The 23,367-nt window shown below is 36.0% G+C and overlaps 1 protein-coding gene across 2 annotated transcripts; it reads right to left on the bottom strand.

Moving 5' to 3' along the window:
- Positions 1–12: 12 nt before the first annotated feature.
- LOC137406650 (protein SON-like) lies at positions 13–22,876 on the bottom strand. 2 transcript variants are annotated; one of them, XM_068093264.1, is made up of 14 exons: positions 22,811–22,876; positions 19,478–20,202; positions 18,567–18,626; positions 17,761–18,453; positions 17,351–17,479; positions 14,069–14,243; positions 13,597–13,725; positions 11,191–11,355; positions 7,491–7,670; positions 4,830–4,937; positions 3,868–4,050; positions 1,904–1,962; positions 901–984; positions 13–153 (listed from the first exon to the last, which is right to left on the bottom strand). In XM_068093264.1, the coding sequence occupies exons 2-14, from the start codon at positions 20,184–20,186 to the stop codon at positions 44–46; spliced, it is 2,784 nt and encodes a 927-aa protein (XP_067949365.1). In that variant the 5' UTR covers positions 20,187–20,202; positions 22,811–22,876; the 3' UTR covers positions 13–43. The 2 variants fall into 2 exon arrangements, with proteins under 2 accessions (XP_067949365.1, XP_067949357.1); XM_068093256.1 differs by having other exon boundaries at positions 7,491–7,673.
- Positions 22,877–23,367: the final 491 nt, after the last annotated feature.

The following is a 23,367-nucleotide window of genomic DNA, read 5'->3' on the forward strand; positions in this document are numbered from 1 at the left end:
AGACGGTTTACGAGTAACTAAGTTGAGCCTACAGTCTACAAGTCTACTTTATTTTTCTCAGCGTCTGCTGCAGGAGAGCATCAAAGTCCTCTGCTGGCTGCTCCCTTTTCATCTCATGCAATGCCCACTCCTCCTTGACAGCTGTGCAACCATCTGCAAGCAATAACTGTGGCTTCAGACACAGCTAACCAAAGTATCGTAGCTCAGATGGAGGCATGTGACAACCTGCCTGACTAATCAACCCATGACACCAAGTGACACGTTGGGACCCTTACATAACTAGCATATATGTGGCACCTAGTGACACGGTGAGTCCCCAACATAACTAACAGAAATGTGACACCTAGTGACATGGCGAGACCCCCTACATAGCTAACAGATGCGTGACACCTAGTGACATGGTGAGACTCCTACATAACTAACAGAAATGTGACGCCTAATGACATGTTGAGACCACAAAAAACTAACAGACATGTGACATCTAGTGACATGGTGAGACCCCGACATAACTAACAGACATGTGATACCTAGTGACATGGTGAGACACCTACATAACCAACAGACATGTGATACCTAGTGACATGTTGAAACCACAAAAAACTAACAGACATGTGACATCTAGTGACATGGTGAGACCCCTACATAACTAACAGACATGTGACACCTAGTGGCATGGTGAGACACCTACATAACCAACAGACATGTGACACCTAGTGGCATGGTGAGACACCTACATAACCAACAGACATGTGACACCTAGTGACATGGTGAGACCCCTACATAACTAACAGACATGTGACAACTAGTGGCATCTTGAGACACCTACATAACCAACAGACATGTGACACCTAGTGACATGGTGAGACCCCTACATAACAAACTGATGATACCAGTGCTTACCAAGGTCAGCATAATCAGTCTTGCAGAATATTCTGCGGCCGCCATAACAAAGGTTGTATGTTGGTCCAGGTACTTTGTTGCCATCTAGTAAAACAGAAGGGTTGCTCATACTGAGATATGGAGCTAGTCAATAACCAAGCTAGGAAAAAAGTGAGGCAAAAGATGCAACTCGTTGCTACGGCACCTCTATGAATGATATCGTTTGATATTAGAGCCAAAAATTGGCTTTGTTACACTTGAATCATATTTAAGATGTGGCTACACACACTGACAAAATGTAATCAACAGTTGTCGATACGTCGTTTCGAAATGAAAGCGTTGGTCCACATTGGTAGAGATAAAACTATGCATCTGTGATTGGCTGAACAAGTTAGTAATGATTATCATAATTCAAGTTTATACCTTTTCAATACAAGCGGGTTGTATCCAGAAATGACGTTTAAATGACAACGACAGGAGGGCTTCATACAAACAACAATTAATACATGGACAAGGATATTTTTACTTAGAACATGCTCGTATATATGAAAACCAATAATATAAAATAGTATAAAATGAAACTGCTTAAGAAAAACTTCAGATAATGATTTTTAGTAACCAAATAGTTAAAATCTTTTTTGCTTCTGTCTAATTTATGACATGAACTTCAAGGAGTTTTGTACTTGGCTGTTTTCATCATTATTGTGTAGCAATTTTTTGAGGCAAATATTGACATGCAAATAGCTAGACAAATACTATCACCAATTATTGATGACCCATATTAGATAATAAATACCCTGATGTTACTTCAATAACTGTACTGGAAAATCCAGCGAAGACACCATAAAGACACCTACGTCACTTGCCAGCAATGCATTTTATTTGTGAGTTCCCAAGGATTTACTCTTATTTCACCAAAACAAAATGTTCCTGGTGCTTGTGAGCTTGGAAACTCTACCAGGATTTTATAGAAAAGACTCAGACCCATCTATCATTGTTTCTATAAGGAGTAAAATGTACTCACTAGTTATAGCCCTTTGAGCATCCTGGGAGGAAGTGTATGTAACAAACCCGTAGTTGTCACTAGAACAAGATTAACAACAATGTGTAGAATTGGTGCCCACAAAGCTACTATTGAACAACGCTTTTAGCAAGGATAATTTGATGATTACTAAGGAGACGATGATGATGAATGAGGAGCTGTCTAAAGGTCCGGCCACACGTAACAAATTATTCGTTCAATCTGACCGAATTCAAGAATTTCACAGAATTCACAGATTTATTTGGCCGAATATCACAGAATCGTCTGAGCTGTGCATGCACACCGAATTCGTCAACGAAACGCTTTTAATTGGCTTACCAATTTTTGTAGCGAGCACGATTCTAGTAGCTTTGACAAGTGGTATAGTCCAAGACATGTACGACGACACACAATAAAAGTATCGCCGCGATATAACTTGATGCATACGATGCAACTGCCTATACGCGCTATTGTTGGTTCTCTCTCGTTGGTTCACCATGGCAGAAACTTCTCATCGTGAATCCAGTATTTTCTTTTAGATGTTTTAGAAGCTATAAGTTGTTTCTTTTTCAATAATAATAATTTCTTTTTATGCAACAAAAGCTCCGTCGCAAAAACAGTCGTTATCTCTAGCGCATATAGGCAGTTGCATCGTATGCATCAAGTCATATCGCGGCGATACTTTTATTGTGTGTCGTCGTACATGTCTTGGACTATACCACTTGTCAAAGCTACTAGAATCGTGCTCGCTAAAAAAATTGGTAAGCCAATTAAAACCGTTTCGTTGACGAATTCGGTGTACATGCACAGCTCAAACGATTCTGTGATATTCGGCCGAATAAATCTGTGAATTCTGTGAAATTCGTGAATTCGGTCAGATTGAACAAATAATGCGTTATGTGTGGCCGGACCTTTATGCTTTACTCTGATTAGCTGCTGTAAATCAGTAAATAAATGGTTTTTCTGTTTTGTGATTACAACTAAAACATAATTGACGTTTCTCTCTATTGATATGAGAAACTAATTACGACCAGGCCTTTTCCAAGCTGCCTGTACAGTAGTTTGTGAAAAACAAATTAAGCTACCTATCAGAATAATTTAAAATATTTTATTAAAATTAAGAAATTAAAGAGCTAAATTTTGCTGACTTTTGAGATCTCTAAAAATGCTGCATGGAAACCTTTAGTTTAAACTACTGCAGCAAACAGACTTGAATGATCTAACAATACACAAGAAAAGAACTTTGAATCTAACAGAAGTTCCACGATTTAACAAACTTTACCCGTTCATAATATTTATTAACCATATACAAAACTTTAAAAACAGCAGGAGCATTAGTAAATATGTACATGTACATAGTACAGATTTACTAATGGTGCCATAATGTACTAATGCATATGTACTAATGGTACTATTTCCTTTTAAAAATTGGCGCACATAGGTACATGGGCATGTCCATAAATAATAATTTGACATTCAGAGTTATTTGATGCCACTACACATGCACACTTGCTCCTATTATAAAATTCTTTGAATTAATTGATGCAGTTCTTGCTTGGCTTTCAGATAATATAAAATTTACTGCTTTCAGAATAGTAGTTCCGGAGCTATGAAGTGCAACTTGCGTAAATGATGGGACATCACAAAATGTCCCATCATTTACGCCTGGAACAACTACTATTTTGCTAGCAGTAAATTTTATAGTATCTGAAAGCCAAGAAAATATTGCATCAATTAATTCAAAGAGTTTTATAATGGGAGCAAATGTGCATGTGCAGTGGCATCAAATAACTCTAAATGTCAAACTATTATTTATGGACATGCCCATGTACATATGTGCGCCAATTTTAAAAAGGAATAATTACATTGGTACATAAATTTAAATTAAATTTCACATGCTTGTCACAATATAATAAAATAATAAACATAATAAAAGAAAAAAGAATAGCATGCAGGAGTTATCTTACCCTCGAAGTCTAAAGTGTACTGCTGTAGTCTCAATCTCACCAAACCTTCCGAATCTCTCGCGAAGTTCTAATGGAGTATGTTTGTTAGATATCCCTCCGACATACACAACCCTCCGTTCAGCCATCGCCCGCTCATGAGCCAGTTTTTTCTCTTCCTGTTCACGCTCTTCCAGAGTCATTGAACTGCAAACAACTAACCTTCCTAGATACCAACCATTGACCACAGAGTGAGAGCGCAAGAGTGTGTAATTATGAAGAGCAATCAGCAGGAAGATAAACAAGCTAAGTATTGTGAGAATACTGCAGCACTGTTCATTTTGTAACAACACGATGAAAAATCCAAAAATTCTCTTTTTCCATGGAAATGTCTTGAAGCTTTTTTTTATCTTTTTTGTTGAGAAATAGTGAGAACCTGTGTGATGCAAAAGGTAGAGTCTAGCATTGTATGACTTGCAGCAAATATGGTGAGCATGCAGTGGTGCAGTGACCCTCTGATCTATCTCGTATATCTGTACTGTAAGCAGTTGTAAAAACTATTATAAATGGCTAAGGTCAACAACGAGTCAAATGAAATCACTAGTCATCACAATCCAAGACAGCTGTTGAATGCTTTCGTGCTAATTATTAATGCATACGAATTGATGCTTCAACATTTTTTACCAACACTGCAGCTATTGTGAGATTAGTGCTATTGACCTTAGTCAAAACCTAAAGTTGAAAGATGCTAGCAGTTTCCAAAGATTTTTGTTTAAATGAGAAGACAACTCTTATTAAACTAAGCACAGCTTGGACTCTCCATGCACGATTTGTAATGAATGGGTTGTCTTGGCACTATTGTTGAAACATAAACAAGATCTGACAACGCAATCTCAAGTTTCTCGTAGAATACAACCAGCTCTTTTTCACATATTACAGCAGATATGGTGGGTAGTGGGTACCACAGTGACAGCTATTTTACTTACCAAACAGAGCTACTGGATGAACGGCTTCTGCGAAAACTGCGTCCCTTAAGCCGGCTGTTGTCAAGTGAGGATGACCTTGACTCTTGGGTCTCTGAATCATCTTCACTTCTGAAACATTTGTAATATCATGTATTGCACCATACTAACGGTATAAGAATCCTTGATATATAAATCAACAATCTATATAAATCTCAGTGTTCGCCTGCCCACTTATAGCGTTAAAGTTTTTGTTACGAAAAAACCACTTTGCCTAGGATTTGACCTCAAAACCACCAATTCTGGAGGTGAAGAGCTTTTCCATTAGACTAAGCATTGCGGTCAATAACGGTGAAGATATTCATTACATCAGTTCAAACACTCATAACGACATTGCATCACATGTGGTGATTACCAACTGGTCTCACTATGTGAATGTCCGGTGTTGCACTGGTAATAAAAACAGCTTACAAACAGCTGCAAGTAATGTGGTGTGCAAGGAATGCAGCGGGTGAAGTAATGTTTATAAGCTGTTTTTTATTACCCATGCAATGCAGGGCTATGTATCAAGAGTAAAAATTCATCCGCTGGAAAACTGCAGATTATTTTTTGTCAAAAGATTGAGTGACAGCGAACTAGTGATTTTAGTCTACAACAACCATGATGCAACTCCCTCCTTAAACCACTCATTCACACGCTTCACTCATCACCCCTTAACGATGGAGTCACACTGGTTATTAATATACAATCTTTACTATAATAAGAGCTGTGCCTGTCTGAAGCCACACTTGGAGGTTAGGAGATAGATCGCTTTTAACGAGATTTGAACTCACGACTATTGGCTTGGTACATGACACTACCATCTGTCCTAATCCAAATTTTGGAATAATTGTGCCATTAGTTATTACACCTGCCGATCTCTCACGCCACACTCAACTGCCAGTGTACTATTATTAACAATGCAATCTTGGTAACAGTTATGGCCACAGTTATGACTCTTAATCACACAATACTATGGATAATGGCTGATACTTAGCATCAGTTTAAAGAATGATTATCAATTAACAAATGATCTTTAAGTGAAAGGTGGATGTCATTTCATGCTACTTAACTAGTACGCTTATCAAAAGAAGTTACAATACAGAGATCAAATGTCGAAAATTTATATACCGTAAAATCTCTATTTGAACGCCATACAGCTATATTTTTCGACTCTTCCACTATAATAGTGGCATTCAACTAGAGGTGACATTCAAATAGAGGGTGGCGCTTTATTTTTTGTTTAGCTGATCAGAATGTTGGGAAAATAAAGTTACGAGCGAAGCTAATATCGCCTATATTTTGCACTTTCCCTAGGGTAGATCGACATTAATCCTGTTAGCATCAGTATTTTTGCAAGTTTTTAGGTCTGGTTGTAAACCGCCTTGTAACCACCGAGCGAATCTGACGGCAATGGGTAGTTCTGATGATTTAGACAGTCGATCTTTGCCTCACGCATACCATCACTGAAACCAAAGGAGCCACGACAAAAACAATGAAATAATTCATTGTTATTGATGTATTCTAGTCATTTTTGGTACTATTTTGTGGAATATTTTTCACTGATCACTTTCTATTATAGGTTCATAAAGATCAAATACTGTATATAGAATACATGTCAATGTGGCGGACTATTATACTGTAGGTGACGTTCAATTAAAAGGGAGGGGTTGAAAAAGACAACCCCTCGCCTTTAATTGAACGTCACCTATAATAGTGTTCTATTAGATGTGGCGTTCAAACATAGGTAGCAAACAAATAGAGGTTTTATGGTAGTTATGATTGCTGGAAAGAGAGTTATGACATGAGGACTTTAAAACTTTTTCCTTTTGACTTCGCGCTATTCGAGCTTAGCAAGAAACCATCAAATACCCTGCTAAACATTCACACATGGGTTTTCGATATAAATCCCGCAAAGGAGTATGTTCCTCCTACCCCCCACTACATGTTAAATACATACTTTATATAGATTAGGCTTCACAAGGCTCTTGTAGTGCTAGTAAGCAAAAAAGGCTCCTAATCTGAGCTTTCTTGAAATACAGACATTGAAAGATGAAGTATGGTTGCCGTTCAGAATAGTGATCTAAACAAAAAGTGCATTTGTTAATCTTTTAAGCCTCCACCCGTGGCTAGAAACAGGACTGTGTAGTCTTTCATCAACTAGTCGTTGAACTTATTCCACGACATTTACAAGACCTGCACCTTTTGTGGCCATCAGGATTAATGAGAATCAATGTGCATGTTCGTGTGGGTGTATTTTCTTACCTTATCAATAAAATGCTGATCAGGTTACAGATTTGACTCGGGCTTCCATAGACAACGCCGATAGGTGTCACTAATAACGAGGTGATACTTAATATAGTAAATCATAAAATAAGTAGAAAAATTAAATTTATTACCTCATAAGAGAAAGAGTTAAGTATGCGCTGTATGAGGAGCATTATCCTTAAACATGATTTAATATATTTTTAATGTGATAGCATTCTGAACACATGTGATGGCCATGCGAATACAGAATTCACATTGGCAACTGCTTGCGTGTCCTCTCCAGTCCTACTATTAGTTTAGCTGTAGAAGACAGTACAATAAGTATAATGAGCCTACTAGACTGTAGACAGCAGGTAGAGAGACTGATGGATGTAATACCTGTAACGTCTCTTCTTGCACTTCTCTTTGTGTCGTCTGCAGGATTTATGCATGCTTTTTTTCTTCTGATGTTTCCGTGAGTTCAAGATATGCCGACGACATTTGGAACGATGATTCTTGTGTCTTGGAGAAGAGCGACTCCTACGTTTATGTCGTGAGGAAGGACAACTCCCATGTGTACTACTACAACAACAGTAGTTTGACAGGTAACTGTTTTCGTAGTATATTCTATATATTACAGAAGTCCCTCACTTTTAGCTTTTTACTGTGGGCCGGTGTGCCTCATCATAAGTGAAAATCTGTAAAATAAAAATTAACTTTTTATAGTACAGTCAAACATGAATAACTCGCCCTCGGATAGCTCGAACACATGGTTAACTCGAACGGTTTTGTTTGGTCGGTTCCCACGCAATGATAAATTGCTTCAGATAACTCGACCTCAACTTCGTTAACTCGAAATGTTTTTTGCCCAATGGCTACCGAGATGGTTGTTATCGCTTTAGAATTTCACTTTATTCCAAGCCATAGAAATAAACCCCAACTTTTAGTTGTTCGTAGGCGTCATTATCACCATCGGCAAAATATTTTCATCAATGACTTTTCTAAAGGTTTGGTGAAAATTGATTTTTACCAACATCCGTTTAGCGATGGTCCTACGAAGGCTAGGAAAAGCGAGGTAACCTTCCCATCAACTTCAAGAAAATTTGGCAAAATTGATCTTGGTTAAAACGCTCAAAAGAAAAATATGTCTTTTCTTCGGAGCATTTTAACAGCGATCAAGTTTTGCCAATTTTAATCTGAAAACATCCTGGCAGTCAGTCACATCACATAAAACAACAAACAAATCTCAAGTGATAGAAAAATCTCTATACTTTCTGATAAAAAATTTTTAAACTTTATATTAGAAGCATTCAACTTGAAACAAGGCATTCATGCTTTTGATTTATACTATAGTTGGTATATGTACATGTATCTACTAATATATACATGGACTTATGACAGTGCTCTGATAACTTGAACGCTCTGATAACATGAACACTTTCACTCGGTCCCGTGAAGTTTGAGTTATCCATGTTTGACTGTATATGTATGAGCCACATATTAACACTAGAACACTTAAGCTTCTTTGTAAGCATATTGTATTTATTTCCTATATAATAAGTAAATTGAATTCATCTTGATTGACTTTCAGTTTACATGTATATTTCAAGTTCAGTCCCAGTACTTTAAGCCAGAGAATGCACTTACGTAGTACAGGCATAGTTCGGACCTTATCTGGTCTGAATACTGTTGCTTATGATTAAATGGGTTCGTTGTGAGAAGAAAGTCACATGTTTGTAAATATATTTTATGTACCATCATGTATTTTAATTTTTTTGATGTTTTTTTATTAATGCTTACTTTTAATGAGGTTTTTTAACCGCAGTGTACGGTTAAAAAATGACACGCAAAGAGTGAGCTACTACAGAGGGATTACTGTAGCTGCTATTTTAATGATACATTCCACTTTTGCTAGTTGTTTGTGCAAACAAGCATTAGTGGAAGAAAGTTAAGTGATGTCAGATTACAAATTGTAACAGATTCGTATATATAACTGCAACACAAGGAACAAAATTCTATTGCCTATTAAAAACACCGAGTCTCTCGAAGTCAGCTTAAATGAAATTCTCCATCCAATGACACGCCCATCATTCACAATATTTAAAAAGATTTGTGTTTTAATCATATAATACAAACTTTCCTTAAAAACTTAGTCCATAGGCATTTTAGTAGCAAATATACTAGACCAGGGGTGTCAAACTCATTTTCACCGAGGGCCACATCAGCGTAATGGCTGTCCTCAAAGGGCCAGATGTAACATAGAATTGTAATGAAATGTAATCGAATAATGTAAAATAACTTAAACTAGTCTTTGATATTAAATAACTCTGACTTTATTACTTAAAGTTGCAAACAGAACAGTTGCACAGTAAAACATGCAGAACGCTTGTTTTTGAAAAAAAATCAGAAAAGTTACACAATACCCATCAACATGGGCATACTTTCAGTAAAATCAAAAATTGTGAGCTGCTAAGAACATGAATTTGTTTGCATACACACGTTAAATCTGCAAACACTAAATAATTGCAACAGCAGCAACACAAAATCAATATGTAAGCAGCAAAAAATCAAAAAATTATTTGTTATTTGCTGAAACAAAGTTAGACTTGCACCAAAGAAATTACAAAATATACAGTGTTTGACTAAAATTAGCAATTTATTACATACAATACAAAGTTATGAATATTATTTATACATGTACATGTAGTTAGACATGAACATGAAAATCACGAAACTATAATTTCGAATTTTTCCTCGCGAGTATTATCTTCAAAGCATAGCAAATCTACATTCCAATATAACTCAAATAAACTGTCATAAACATGTTTCAAACAATAACAATATGTTCAGTAACTCTGTTCTTGACTTTTCAGATTTCAGGGGCCGCTCTAAGAATGAATATGATCCTGTCGAGATTGAATGATAACTTTTGTCTGACTACGGTTGCCAGCCTAAAAAGTGCATTTTTATTCGAGTGTAACGATTCAAATTGACAAAATTAAAAGTTAGTAAAAACTTTGAAACAAAAATAATGTTTCAATTTGATTTATGCAGTCTTTCACTGTCTTACCCCTTCTGAATCTGCATATTTACTTCTGGAGTTGAAAAAAATTGATCGCGAACGATAAATTTTAAAGTGACGGCAATGATTTTCGGTTCAGTTAGATGTCGCAATGGGCGTAGTAATTTAGTTATAACTTTTGCCAGAGAGATCATTGAGGCATCTATGTACGTTTGTTTGATTAGCCAGAAATTTTTTTTCTGACTAATCAAAATTATTCTTAAGTAATGTAAGAATAACAACACAAGGAATAGATAAATTTCAGAGGCAAGATAACTCGCGTTGGTGTGTACCTGGCAACGTTATAAATATGGGAGAATGAGTCTCGTGCGAATGAGTGATTAAGTCCTCGCGGGCCACATAAAATGAGGTGGCGGGCCACATGTGGCCCGCGGGCCATGTGTTTGACACCTGTGTACTAGACTATCCCTAAATTTTTTCGAGTGATACTGTATATATATTTTTTTGTCAAAGCAGCCAAAAAAATACCTTTAATACAATAACCACATTGGAAAACTGCTTTCCAAAATGACCTTTCAACTTATACTGTATGCTAGTAAAGTGTGAAGTTTCTCTTTAGCAATGCTCAACTGACCCTAAGTTAATGAATGAAGAAATGTGATAGGATTAAACCATGTTGTCTTTTCAGTAACGCAATCAAAGGAAATCACTTACTGTAAACATCTAATAGGCTTACAGAAGCAATATAGACAATACAAAAACATGCTAGCTACATGAAGTTCTTTTTATTTCTCAATGGTATGCTGATATCGGAAATTTCTCTTTAGAGATTATCATTTAATGATACGTCAATATACAAAGATATGGGTTAAAATTAACACATTAAATTTCATACTTTCGTATCACTGGACGACATAAAAGCAACAATGTCAGTTCGATTTTTGTAACAATTTCCTTAGTGATTCAAGATCATTTAACGGTCTTCTCTATGAATTTAGTTAATGCAGACAGTTTACCAGAGTCAATCACTGACACCACAGAGTCCTTTTTATGCAAATCAATTCTTAAAAGGCTCACCTCGTATTGGAGTCACTGAACGATACGGAGCTAGCAGAAGAATGACCCGAGGAACTAGAAGAGCTGGAGGAACTGCTTCTCTTTCGTCTACGTACTCTCAATAAATCATCATCGCTGCTCTCTCCGCTAGAACTGTACTCACGAAACTTTGAGCGCTTCCTGGACCTTATAAGCAAGACAAAACAACTTCTGAGAAAAGCGATGAAACAATCTCGTAAACAATTAAGGTGGTCACTTTGACACTTTCCTCCGTCTGCTAAAAGGGGTGTAGATGTAGAAGTGTTCACTCACTCCATCATGCACAGCTCGACAAATACTGAAGTTCTCTATTACCATGTAATAGTCAACAACTTATTACTTATATATTGCATTGAGTTGTGAAGAAGTGCAATAGCAAGCAGTTAGGAAGGGCTATCATCAAATTTAAAGTTGTGTCATCAATGAGACAAAGAAAAACCAAATCTGACATGATTAAACTAACCCTGTAGGGTGGACCCTGGGTTACGGCATCCCTGTCTCACGATTTTTTCGCCTTACAATGTGGAACACGAGGTTTTACCAGCCCCTCATTACAGCATTTCCCCCAGCATACGACTTCCACATTTTTCTCAAAAATTCAAATTTGAACAACATCATTGTGTCTTTCTCGTCGAATTAGTTGGAAAAAAGTTTTAATGAGTTCGGCGTAGAATGATAAAGTAAATGATGTGTAAAATCACCAAGCTAAATTCATTTAAAGTAAATTCTAAGTTTATGTAATGTTACGTAGTATCACAAAATGTTTAGTGTACTGAACGTGTTGCTGTGCAAGTCTCTCTCACAAGGTGATTAGCTACTACGTCTGTCTCGAAGGTGAGCGTTTCATACAGTGCTGCATAGTAATGCTGCATTTTATTGCAGATCATAACCACTGAATAGGCAACTATAATTATAGTTCATATACTATTTTATTATAATTTTTAATATGTAGTCAGTATACAAAATTTTGATGTTTTTATCAGGAGTTTGCATTAGATAATTACTTCCTATACCCCTTCATACGACATTTTCGCCTTATGATTCCAACACAAGAATGAATTAATGTTATATGGCGGGGTCCATTGTATTCGGTCCATAGTGGCATATTTCTGCTGAGCATAGACAGGCCACGGTGCAGTTCATACATATTATCTAAAAATTGCCTTAGTTACTAGTTATGCAAACATCAATATTGTTTAACTGAATAACTAGATAAGGTATTTCACACCACTACAAGCATAAATTGCATCACAACGCATGTATCCATGACAACACAACCAAAATATGGTTACAAAATATAAAACTTGAAAACAGAACTATTTTATCTTTATGATATGACTATTACCAAATATCATAAAACCTTTATTTGAACACCAACATTATTTGAATGCTAGCTCTAATAGCATGCCAGGAGAAGGGTTGAAAAGCACAGCGCCACTTTTTAATTGAACGCCACCTTTATTTGACATTCTTTGATCTTTACGAACCAACAATCGAATGTGAACAGTAGAAAAGTGTCCGCAAAATAGTACTAATAAATTAATAATGACTCGGTAACATAAATAACAATTAATTATTTCATTGCTGCTGCAGTGGTTGCCATGGTTTTAGTGACGGTATACCTAAAATGATCGATCGTTACAATCATCAGAACTACACTCTGATTCGAAGTCACCAAGGCCTAAATCTGCTCCACTGTCCTCAGAATCGTACACAATGTGGTTTACAATTTGACTTGAGGACTAAAGCATTTGGATGAACGATGAGAATACTCTTGAGAAACACCATGCGATGTAATAGCGTCCCTTATTATGGTGTATCGAAGTCCGCTTTCTAACTCCAAAGCTTTATGGTTTTTCTTTAAAAATTTGAAATCGACACTATCGAAATAATTAATAACTGTATCCAGATAATATTTTTTTAGTCAAAGTAGTTCCTCGTTTAACTCGGTCTAATACTTGAACATATATGAAAAACGGTTTAGCAAAAATGATGAGGCCGACCGCGTTAATGTTGCTACGCCTGAAAGATAGTACAAAATATAGGCGACATTGACATTGCTTCTCCCGTTTTTTGTTCGCAAAAATCTTTCCAAAATTCTAATGAGCTAGTCAAAAAATACAGTGTTACCCTTTATTTGAACATCACCTCAAATAAAACGCCACTATAGAGAAAAGGTTGAAAAAATACATAGCCATGACATTCAAATAGAGATTTTATGTTATATATTAACAATAAATGCCAGAGCATCTATAAATTCATTAAAATATTAATTGAACTGCATTTCAGCAATAAAATCTGGATGTGATGAGGGTTAAAATTAGGCCAAGAATATGGAGTTGTCTTTCCTATATCCATCTACCATCTGATGAAGATGTTATCACTCACCTGTGATGTCTGGAGTGCTTATGAGAATGAGTTCGAGAACTGTGTTTGCTTCGAGAATGAAAATAATCTTTAGCTTTGTTTGACATGACTCCATCAGGCGAACTGTGGCAGGTGCCCGCATTCAACTCACTGAACAAAATAACATTTCAATGTGTCAACATGTAGGGACATAACTTACTAATATTATCCATCATCTGCCTCTAAACAAATGGAAATATCTAAGCATGACATCCAAACAATTTCTGGGTGTTTTATCCAATCAACTTCTAGATGTGTTATCCAATCGACTTCTGGGTGTGTTATCCAATCGACTGCTGGGTGTTTTATCAAATCAACTGCTGGGCATGTTGCCGACTAGATCCCTGAACAACATATCCTATCCTCCGCTGCATATACTCTAAGAGCTGCATACATTATAGGTACATCTAGCAATGACAAACGGAACTTTTGGACTTTACTGGCAGAGGACAACCTGCAGTAATTTGGGAGTCTGTTATACTGGAGTATGACTGATTCAGCCTCCCTGTCTGGTGAAGGGTCCCTATGAAGCAAGGCTGAACAAGCGGAGCCATCAAGTAGTGCTGAGCTGGCTAATGTGGCAGCTGAATCGTCGAGTGGAATACCCGCACTCAAATCTGTCATGTAACCTGAGAGGAAGAGAAACAAAGGGTAAAACACTCTGTGCCGAGTAAGCAGTCATGTTATCACTCCTTCTATGACATACGCAAAATAAAAATACCATACTTTTCACACCATAAGCCACACCTAGAAGCCTAAAATTTTCTAAATAAATCGACTGCGCCCATTTAATACTTCGTAGTCTGTGCATGAACTGAGTTTTAAAATCTGTTGTGGACCTTTGGTAAGTGCACTACAGTAACTGTTTCGTGGACTATTTCCCATTAAAACAATGAAAACTCCTGCTAAGTATAAGTGACTAGGTATCGGTGTGCTATTTGCTTGTTTGAAACACTCTAAAATGTCACCAATAAAGTGACATGCATGTGAAGGTCAGTTTAAACTGAGGCTACAGCGGTCAAGTTACTCAACCATATGTTGGTGGATTGTGGATGCATGGGCTATGATAAATCCAGCATTTATTGTCAGAGCTCTCGAAAAAAGGTGTCGATGTTGAACCGCAAATGGTCGGCGAGTCTGACCCAGACAATGATGAAGAGGAGCCCAGAATGTTGAAAAAATAGTAAATATTTTATCTAATAATGTTGACTAAATTCAATGTTTTGCTTTTGTTGATGAACGTACTTTACGTAAGTTTTAAAATTAGTCTTATAATACAGTGCACCACTATACGTTGGTTATGTACAACAATAGACCATGGAATTGAGACTGGGTCCTATGATAGGTCCTATGACTGGCTAGGCATAGGCCTATGACTGGGTCCTATGGTGCCGCCTAGGGCGTGGAAAATCTGGCACTTTGCAACATAGTGGTTTGTAAATGTGATTTACTAGTTTGAGCCTAAAGACAAGACAATCCGTAATTTATTTCCGCAGTTTGCATGAGGCCTAAAAAGACCCACAGGGCACTCACGAGTTACGATGGCCTTGTTATGCGATTTTTTGGCCTTACGATGTCACAAACGATGTTTTTTCATCCTCGCCACGTAAAAATTTTTCGCCATACAATATCAACAAAAATCTCTCTCGAAATTAAAATCGGGCAGTCGGTGTGCTGAATACGTCAAAATAATAAAGATGCCGGTATGCTATTCATCAAATTCCTCTCACAACGCCTGAATGAGATATGATGCTCACTCTCTCAGTTCAGCAATATTCGTTATAAGTTGTAGTAAAAACGAAACCGGAAACTAATAGGTGATAAAATTTTAGCCGATAATAAAGTTGAAGTTTAGTAAAATACATACTAAAACTTGGCTTTAAGCCTGTAAGCGCAGGTTTAGGAAGCCAAATTCATTTACCGGTAAGTGAAATTCAATGTTTATGTTACACATCCGAGTTTACGATTATGAGAGTTTAGACCATGACATCATAGCTAGTTAGCCGTGACGGCGAAAATGCCACGCCTCCAATTGATAACATATTACTTGAACACTAACTTTCACCCTTCAAAAACCCACTTCAAAAAGTAGCTAGGGTTACTTAACCACAACAATTCCACTTCTCCATTCTTTACTTTGTTGGTGACTCTTATATATTGGGAGTTTTTCTTTCCTAGATGTTTAAAAAGATAACTCTAAAATTGTATATCAAATAATTGGTAAAATCCGTTTTTTGAGTAATAATTAATATTTTTATTATTAATAGAATTTAGACTTCTTTGCTAGTTTAGACTGATGTAAAGGTCCTCCAGTCAATATTTTTAGCACTGGTTCTAAGCTTCAAAAAGTGCAAAAAGAAATCCAGCTCCATGCAAGTGTATGTAAATTTTCTGAACGCATGCCGCCACCGGAAAAGAGGCTTTATATAAACCGATGTTTACACGATTGTCTCAACTCTTCTATGTTCCCATCCGTTACACGTCTGTCTCAAAGGTAAGAACTCCCTATGGTACGTACTGGACATAGTACACTGCAGTGTTCTAATTTAGTGCAGATCATAACCACTACATATAATAGTTATTGTAGGTAACAATAGTTACTAAAGTTAAAGGTTGACTTGCAACGAAATTCACACTCTGCTGTGTTGCAGGTGCAAATTATACGGAAATGCGATTAAAAGCTCTTAAAAGCTCAAAAACGAACAGTTAATCGCAGCCATCATGAAAACATTATAGATTGGAATTCCTTTCCAAAATAGCTCAAATGTGACGTAGCTGAACATGATGGCTTCTGTTTACACTTTCATGCAACCTCATTCGTCGAAATATTTTCACAAATATACTTCACGCATTCAATAAAACCTTGTCTATCGTCTTTACGCGTCTATTTCATCATCATTGTAATGCTGCCACTTTGAGCACTGATATCTCAAAACCTAGCCTAAAAACAGTTAAATTTTTTAACCTTAGCTCGAAGGAGTGCAAATCATCCTTTGATAAACATGACAAGCCTGTTGGTCACCTGTGATATTTGGAAAAATGCTGCAAAAATTGTTCGCGCTATTTGGCAGGAAGTATGCGTCACGTGATCAGATTACGAATAAATGATTTGACCAGGCTAAAACAAAACTGTAAAGTAGCGAGCATCTATATTTAATACGGGTTTTCCGGTAGAACCTGAAGTGTTTGTCGTAAACTGGTGCTACGAGACGTTTTATATTGAGCCTTTTATTGGCTTTTAATTTCACGTAATAACATCACGTGTCAAAACAATAACCCTAATGTTTGAGTACGTCAACAAAATAAAGAGATTGCAAACGATTCGTTTTTGAGCTTTCAAGAGCTTGTAATCAGATTTCCACATATTTTGCACCTACTACACAGCAGAGTAAGACATGATAAACCTTATGATACCAAATAACTGTAATGTAAATTTTGTTGCAAGTAAACCTTTAACATATTATTTTGTTACCAATTTTTAATGTAGCGTACGTATATAAAATTTTGATGATTTTTAGCAGGGCGTGTTTGTATTAGGTAATTACTATGGGTTTCCATATCTCTCTATACGATATTTTAACCTTACGATGTCCACACTGGAACGAATTAAAATCGTATGGCGAGGGTCCACAGTAATAAAAGATAATTTGACTAAAAGACCAAATAAAAATATATATAGTGACACTTATAATGAAAATACTGAAAAATAGATATGAAGGTTACTAAGCCTATCAACCTGGCAGTTTGTCGAGCACATTCATGTCCTGCTTTGGTTGAGCAGAGGGTTCCGGAGAGCAGCATTTAGATGATCGTTTTGAAAACAGGAAAGGTGTTGGTTTAGCTAACAAATCCATCTCAACTGTATCTGCAAAAACAAGACTAGTTGGTTAAACAATCTGCCCTCACAGTATAATTGATATACAATATGGAAAAATAAAATCTGGTTAGAATTAAAATAAACTTCACTACCAATAAATAACAATTGTTAGATATTGACAAAGACTTCCACAATAAAGCATAGATCAATAGGTAAGGAAGCATACGGCAGATGCTGTCAAGGGATACACGATTTTGAATTCAAACAATGAGTATTGTTTAAATTGAACATATAAAATTAATTCATATTGCTTTAACTCAATTTCTCACCAAAAATATCACATGTGTTAGCATGAGTCAACACGGGAAGGGATCTATTACTGCTTGCTTTTCGACGAGGTATCATCTTTGGGTCAACATTATCACACCCAACTTCTATCTCAGTTTTTGCCTCAGGAACTTGTGTAATGTCCACTTCTTCGAACACTATCTCATCATCAAGTGTTTTTTCTGGAAGCTTTGAATCTGTATGAGTCCTATCTAAATCGCTTTGGGCTGTGTAAAAAATTTGTTGAGCAGCATCCAGAGATTTGGGCTTCAATAACGATCTGTTAGGATAAGCTGTCGCTAAATTATGTAACGTAGAAAGTTGTTGAACAGTTTGTAAGGGCAGCTTATTGTTTGATAGGAGAGTTTGACTGGTGCTGCCGGCTTTCTTAACCATTGAAGGACCCGACTTGCTTGGCCCTAGAAGTGATACCATAGTCGTAGTCTTCTTGGTGGTGTCTTTGAGATTCTTTGTAACTATGACATATTTGGGTGAACATTTGGTCTCAGTAGTACCGATAAGTTGAACTGCTGATTGAAGAGTCACGATTGGTAACTCATTTTTAATATTTTTACTTATGTTGTTTTCTGTTGATTTTGCCGAATGAAGGAATTCTTGGTTTGCATCCAAAAGAGGCGAGTTAGAGCAACTGGTCGAGTCGGGGAGAATGGATATACCAGTTTTAGATTCAGAACCTGAAAGAAATAAATAGGTGCAGGATCAAAGAGGACCATATTTCAAGTCTTAAAGAATTAATCTTCAATATTTATGACTAAACTACATGTAAATATAAAAGGACTGTACAAACCTTGACTTTCAAACTGCTCAAATAGACTATTCATGTCTTCTGCTACGATTCCATTCACCTCTGCTACAGAAAAAATTATTTAATTAGTTTAATAACATTAATATTTAACACTGCCAAGCCTAACCTTGTATACACAAACAAGCCTCCTGATCCTAGACCATATTAACAACTTTTAAATTAACTGTGAAAGTACTTAAGATAGCACAATTCTTTTTGAACTGAATATCATATTGAAGCTCCAAGCTTGTAGAACTCAATCAAAAACTAATGTTATGATGACAGCAATTTATCATTTCTTCTCAATTAAAAGTGTCCTTGATATTTCAGCAATTTCTCCAGAACTAATAGTTTAATAGACTTAAAATGTTGAATTATGCTGACAGTATCGCCTCATGAAGAGATCAAAGTTTAGTTTTGCTACATAAACAGAAAGTACAAAGAAAACTAATGTACTGTCTGCAGCCATTTTTCCTTTTAAGTCTTCTAGAAGTGTCCTTATTTTAACAATATCTCATAAAATAATAGTTCAATCAAATTGAAAATTGAGAATTACACTGAAAACATGTAAGCCCTAAATCGCCAACACAACTTGTGTTCCGTAAGTAGCCATTTTTAATTTATCGCTCAGACAAGTGTCATTAGTATTTTTGCTGTATCTGAAAAACTAATAGTCCAATCAACTTAAAATTTTGGAATTATACTAAAATCCTATACCACACAAAGTCCTCAAAGCTTCATAGCTTTTCATACACCAGCAGTAAAAAAAAAAACAAAGTGAAGTTGTGAATCCGAGCTTACTCGTGCATAGGATCAGGCGGAAAAACCTGTTTCTGAGTTATTTTGGACGCAGGCTTCAAAATATTAGAAATCCAAATTCTTACGCAAGACCAAGAAAGCGATGTAGCAAATACCTAAATCTGACTGTGCAGAATATGCTGTTACAGGCATAGACACAACTTCTTCCTCGACACAGTATGGGACTTCTGACTCAACAGCTGAAATACTATTTTCAACATGCGGTAACGTTACAAATTCCATTGCATTTCCTGTTTCTACCATAAGAAACTGTTCTGGTGACTCTTCCACAATATTCTTCTCCAATCCTTCCGCAACAGTGGAGTGATTATCTATTTCATTTTCTTCAACCAAATTGGGAGCTTTATCAAGGAAATCTGCAATTATTTCTTGACCCATGCCGGGAACTATTTCTATTACCTCTTCTTCAACATTTTCTTCATCCACGCTACATCTAAGTGGTTGTTCCACTGCTTCCTCAATGACCTCTTCAGCTGCAACAGGAATCTGTTCAACCATTTCCTCCATGACTCTTTCATTCGAACTATGAAACTCTATTATTGAATCATCAACGATCTCTTCAGTAAAATCTGATATTTCATCAACTATGACATACTCCTCTGCAAAGGATGCAGCATTAACAGCAGAAGTTTCAATGTCAATAATATCTTCAGTTTCTTCACTATCGATGTGCACGTAATGGTCATGCAAAAAATGTGCATTCAGTTTGTTATTCAAACCAATTTTTATGTTTGAAGTCATTTTGCTAATAGTCTTCGAAAGAAGATCAGGATCAGAGAAATCAGAATCTAAAACCGACTCCATCCACCGTGTTCAGGCACTACAAAAAACAGTTTTATATCCAATGTTTAACATATACAAAATGTATCAGGAGAAAAGCAAAAATGATTGCTTACAGCAGTATAAACATCATAAAGTTAATCGCCAAATCGATAAAATCTGCCTTTCCTATCAAGGCTTAACTTGGACATGATTTACAGTACAGTAGACGCTCCTACAACAAACCTGTTCCAGGAATGTTTTCGTTATAGGGATTTTACATTATACAAACAGTAAAATACATGTAAATTGCCTAATCCGCTCCTAGATCTTTCCAAACTCACCCCTTTGGACCTTCAGAAAGAAAAAAGACTAGTCTTAACTTTTTAATTCACTGACTTCACCGTAACTGTACTATTATTGGTTTATATTGACAACTTATCACTCCTTATCACTCCTACTCAGTTCGTTGTTCATGATTGTGATAATTTCACAATGAGTTATAGAGAACGCACACCTTCAATGGCAATTTACCTCGAGTTTTTCTTTTATTCTAGACAGCAAGGATTATTTTGCAAAAATAAAACAATAAAAATGTTTTTGTCTAAAATAAGGTAAGTAACATATAACTTTACTATAATAAGAGCGAGGTCTATTTGTCCGTCCACCTATTTGTCGAAAAGGTTCAAGGTTATGATTAAAGATAGCTTTTGACGATAACCCAACTCATGACATTCAAATCAGTAGAGTGACAATCTAACACCTACACCGAGTAGGCAATTATTCTCTACAGCTACTTATTTCTCTGCGCTTTATCGACATATCTTTATCTGACGATCACTCACGGCGAACTAGTCTACCACAGTACTAGTATGTATAATAGAGATAACCCTATCTATCGTGTTCTCTCAAGTGCGGCAAGACAGAAAGCGAAAATTTTAAGGCTAACTACAAAATTCTCGTTATTCAAATATAATTAAAGAACTGGCGCTGATATCACAATTTCCATTATATGAAATGTTTTACGCTGTACGAAGCAAAATTTTTACATAAATTATTTACATTATCTAAAGTGTTTGTTATAGGAGGTATACATTATAGGAGTTTCTACTTTACTTACCATTAGCCCAGCCTTGATGTTCCATAAATATAACAAGTATTTTTTTAGAATAAAGCAATTTTGCGCGCTATAAAAGCTTCACCACATCTGAACAGATATTCAATTGTGATAAATAAAGTTGAATCACTATTAACCGTACAAAAAACTTCATGCCACTTGTAAAATAATTGGATTACATATATAATATCAGTCGATCGCAATAAATCTCTCCCAGGAAAGTGTGGTGGCAGCTAACATTGCAGGATACCATGAAACACCTACTCATAGAAATCATATCAAGGTTATCAAAGAATAAGACTTGAAAAAATGGTTTAGCATAACACAAATCATATATTAACATAGTAAAACCCATACTGTTGGTCAAGCATACTGAAGTTTTCCAGCAGGTAAGAATTCATCTAGATGTTCAGTCTACAAATTCAGCCATTTCGATATCACATACCATCTTCATTGGTGATACTGAAAATTGACTGAAAAAAATCACTTCAGATTTACAGAAATGTGATAATTAGCACATTAGTACAAGTTGCTGCATGACTAACTTGATGAAACTCAGATCAATTGATTACAAAGAAGATATTGATGCGTCAGCAAGCTTTGTGAAGGTTTGCTTTTAAACTATACTCTTTGGGTCTAGAACAAGTGTTGATTTTTAAAGTAATAACTTACTGACTTGTAACTTTTTATCTATGTGCATTCCCAGAAGTGCTCCCATTCCTTATTAAGCTTAAGATATATCTATGTAAACACTTGTTCTAGTAGGGCCTACTACTGTCAATTACTCAAAGGTTTGTCTCTTCTTTTCCTTAGCTATGCTATTTATATTGTACATTTAAAGTATAAAAACTATTCTTTACATCAAAAGTTTTTAATACATGGGCAATGCCCTTTTATACAGACTTAAATCTGCTAATGCTGAATAAATTTTCATTTTGGAATTATGTTTGTCACTGATAAATAGCTTCCTGTTAAAATGGTGATGCCTTTTAAAAATGCCTACCACCTTTGAAACATGACATAATCACAAACGATGTTAAGATACAATGAGTGCGACAATTTTCATATATCTCTGACCTCAAAGCAATATAATAGCTACAGTTTTATTAGTTTAAGGAATGATTAATGACACAGAATACATATTAAAAAAATTCAATAAAATATTAAAAAGAGTTTAATATTTTCAAACTATACCATAAATGTATTATTCCTATTATAGAGAATAATTTTTGATAGCTGCTAATAGCCAATGTTTTAGTGAAGGAAAGTTTTATCAGATGACCTCAGCCTATCTATATGAATATATCACAGTTTGACCAACTTTTGTATCCACACACGGCCAAAAAGAACCAACGCAATTTCTGTCTCAATGCACATTCACACATACAAAGAGTGGCTGGATGGCAATAAAATCGATAGCATTCAATTTATAACGAAGCAACTATATCATAGTTGGTAGAGCCATCAAGCAGCTGGCTTTATGAGCTAAAACACTTTTGAAATCTGCAAAGTTTCACTGCAGTCGAAACAATGAATCAACAAATCACCATACCGACTAAGACGCATAAGCACAAAAACAAAGTGACTTCTCTCTTCCAGCGCTGCACGCTACCCTTACTCTTGTGTTGTCGTTTGATCAGAAACACAAATAGTGTAAACGAGATAATTATACTGAAGTTTTATTTAGTCACACGGTTTTTATTCACGAGTCGTTCTCAAGTATCGCAAAATGAAGTAACTATTCCTAAGGCTAATAAGAGTTTAATCTCACTCTGGAGTCATCTACTCTGAAAAGCTAACTGCAACAAGCGACAATGATGGGATTAATCTTCATCAGAGCGTAATCATTTAGGGGCCTTTAGGGCATTTAGTAACTGGTGTAACTTGTAAGCCCTGTTATTGTACTCACAGTAAATAACTGCAGAAAAATTTAAGCTTTGTTAAAATCTTGTTTTAAGCTATTGAGAAATTAAAATTGGGTTAAGTGATGTGGACCGGTACAAACAATAAACTATACATATCCTTAATTATTCCTTTTGTGTGTGTAATCATTATATGTGTATATTAAGAGTAGCCATCATATAGCTGTGGGCTGAGGGTGTGGCTTGT

Source organism: Watersipora subatra, chromosome 1, assembly GCF_963576615.1.
Source record: "Watersipora subatra chromosome 1, tzWatSuba1.1, whole genome shotgun sequence".
Classification (NCBI taxonomy): Eukaryota; Metazoa; Bryozoa; class Gymnolaemata; order Cheilostomatida; family Watersiporidae; genus Watersipora; species Watersipora subatra.

Bases quoted from the DNA above. Each gene is read 5' to 3' on its own strand.
- LOC137406650 (XM_068093256.1), bottom strand. From the start codon at position 20,186: ATGGAGTCGGTTTTAGATTCTGATTTCTCTGATCCTGATCTTCTTTCG. The intron at 7,674-11,190 runs GTGAGCCTTTTA...CTGTTGTTGTAG, and splicing joins TTCAGTGACTCCAATACGAG to TAGTACACATGGGAGTTGTC. The intron at 1,963-3,867 runs GTAAGATAACTC...ATCTTGTTCTAG, and splicing joins GTACACTTTAGACTTCGAGG to TGACAACTACGGGTTTGTTA.